At 39.4% G+C, this 2862-nt stretch overlaps 1 protein-coding gene across 1 annotated transcript; it reads left to right on the top strand.

Annotated features, from left to right (window-relative positions):
• The first annotated feature begins 1491 nt into the window (after positions 1–1491).
• Positions 1492–2556, top strand: LOC127104678 (uncharacterized). The gene is made up of 3 exons (XM_051041849.1): positions 1492–1715; positions 1767–2046; positions 2224–2556. The coding sequence occupies exons 1-3, from the start codon at positions 1492–1494 to the stop codon at positions 2554–2556; spliced, it is 837 nt and encodes a 278-aa protein (XP_050897806.1).
• Positions 2557–2862: the final 306 nt, after the last annotated feature.

The following is a 2862-nucleotide window of genomic DNA, read 5'->3' as shown; positions in this document are numbered from 1 at the left end:
CACTAAAGTTGAAGGAGTTGACTTTGATGAAACATTTTCCCCTGTAGTTCGCATGGAGTCCATTAGATTACTGCTCGGAGTGGCATGTATTCTGAAGTTTAACCTGTTCCAAATGGATGTGAAAAGTGCCTTCTTAAATGGTTACTTAAATGAGGAAGTGTATGTTGAACAACCTAAAGGGTTTACAGACCCAAATCTTCCAAATCATGTGTATAAGTTGAGGAAAGCCCTATATGGATTGAAACAAGCTCCTATAGCTTGGTATGATAGACTCACAATGTTTCTCATTGACAATGGATACAAGAAGGTAGGCATTGATAAGACCTTATTTGTCAAAAATGAAGGAGGAAAACTCATGGTGGCTCAGATATATGTGGATGATATTGTGTTCGGTGGGATGTCAAATAAGATGGTTGAACATTTTGTTAAACAAATGCAGTCTGAATTTGAAATGAGCCTTGTTGGAGAACTAACCTATTTTCTTGGGCTACAAGTCAAGTAGATGGAAGATTCTATCTTTCTATCTCAAAGAAAATATGCCAAAAATATTGTTAAGAAGTTTGGCATGGAGAATGCAGGCCACAAAAGGACATTTGCTCCTACTCATCTGAAAGTGTCTAAAGATGAAAATGGTGTCAGTATAGATCAAAGTCTCTAGAGAAGCATGATAGGAGTCTGCTATATCTCACAGCAAGCAGACCTGACATTGCTTTTGCTATAGGTGTATGTGCTAGATATCAAGCTGAACCAAAGGTGAGTCACATAAACCAAGTGAAAAGGATCCTGAAATATGTCAATGACACTAGTGACTATGGGATGCTATACACTTATGGATCTGGATTTGTGTTGACTGGATACTGTGATGCTGATTGGGCTGGAAGTGCTGATGATAGGAAAAGCACATCAGGAGGATACTTCTTCTTGGGGGAACAACTTAATATCATGGTTTAGTAAGAAACAAAATTGTGTGTCTCTGTCCACTGTTGAAGCTGAATACATAGCAGCTGGAAGTAGTTGTTCTCAACTGGTGTGGATGAAACAGATGCTGACTGAATACAATGTCACTTAAGGTGTCATGACATAGTACTGTGACAACCTAAATGCTATAAACATTTCCAAGAATCCTATTCATCACAACAGGACAAAACATATTGAGTGGGAAATTAGGGATTTGTATTTATGAAAATTTGTAGCAATTAATATGGAGTGGAAAATGTAATCAAATTATTGTCTGCTTACTTAAAATAAAGCGCCCCCTTTATGGTAAATCATGACCTATTCTTGGAAATACCATCTATTACCTTTTCACACGCAACCTCACTACCTACTCAAATATTTCCAACTTCCTGCTTCTTCCTCAAACTCCTCTGCTAGGGCAACTGGAATCTCTCCACAAAAACAACAAGATGTCACAACATCAAACTCCATCTCGTTCAAAAACTACTAAGCTTACTCACAAGGATAGCACTCCTTCCATGGACTTTCTCGATGATGAAATTTTGGATGTGGTCCCTCTGTCCTATTCCAGGAAAAGCCCCTGACTCAAACCATCCTATGGATGCATCTGCTTCTGCATGCCCCACTCAAGGTAACAACTCTAGTATCCCTTATAGCTCTACTCATGCCACTAGTTCTAAGGAAGATATGCACCACACTGATCGTGTCATTGGTAATGCTTCACAGCATGTGGCATCTACTACTGCCAATGCTTCACAGTCTGAGAAGCATGATTCTACAAACAATGTGATTGACCTAGAGGATGATAGGTCTGATGATCAAGATGATAGCTTACTTCACCACTTAAAGCCTAGTGTGGCTAAGCGTATGAAGACTAGAAAAGGTAGATTTGTGGCTAAAATGATGTCAGCTAAAACAGCTAAGAAGACTGCTGGTGTAGGTCCCTCCAAATCTTGGAGCAAAATTGATGTGAAGAATAGGAAGGTGAGAGAAGTTTCTGAGTCTGATGAAGATGTTGAGGAAGATGTCCCTGACATCTCCCTTGTGAAGAGGACAACTGTGAAGAAGTCCCCTGTGAAAGTTGTTACTGTGCATTTGGACAATATCTCTTTCCATCTTGAAGATGGAGCTGCCAAATGGAAGTTTGTGATCCAAAGAAGGGTGGATGTAGAGAGAGAGTTAGGAAAGGATGCTGTTGAGGTCAAACAGGTCATGAACCTAATTAAGAATGATGGGTTAATGAAGACTGTGGATAGGTTATCTTAGTGCTATGAGGGATTGGTTAAGGAATTCATTGTCAACATTCCTGAAGATATTGTTGATAAAAACAACAAGGAATTTTGTAAAGTTTTTGTGAGAGGGAAGTGTATCACATTTTCTCCCACTGTCATTAACAAGTTTCTGGGAAGAGGTATAGAAGGTGCATGTCAATTGGAAGCCACAGACAATAAGGTCTGTAGAGAAATTACAACAAGACAGGTGAAGGAGTGGCCTAGTAAAAAGCATCTTCCTGCTGGGAAGTTGACTGTTAAGTATGCCATATTGCATAAAATAGGATCTGCAAATTGGGTGCCTACCAACCACATTTCCACAATTTGAAATACCCTTGGAAGAATTATCTTTGCTGTTGGAACCAAGCTAAAATTTGATTATGGTAGATTTATGTTTGAACAAATTGTCAGCATGCTTCTACTAATGCAGTAAAGCTGCCTATAGCCTTTCCCTCAATGATTTGTGGGATTATCCTGAGCCAACACCCTGGGATTCTAAGTACCAATGACCTACCAAGTAGAAGAAAACCTGCTCTATCAGTACACTATAAACTGTTTGAAGGGAGTCATCTCGAAGACATTGTCATGACATCTACTGTGAAAAAGCCAACCTCAAAAGGTGGACTTATTGCCG

Source organism: Lathyrus oleraceus, chromosome 7 (genome assembly GCF_024323335.1).
Source record: "Lathyrus oleraceus cultivar Zhongwan6 chromosome 7, CAAS_Psat_ZW6_1.0, whole genome shotgun sequence".
NCBI classification, from domain to species: Eukaryota; Viridiplantae; Streptophyta; class Magnoliopsida; order Fabales; family Fabaceae; genus Lathyrus; species Lathyrus oleraceus.
Note: the sequence above shows the minus strand (reverse complement) of the source record. Positions and strands in the feature narration are given on the sequence as shown.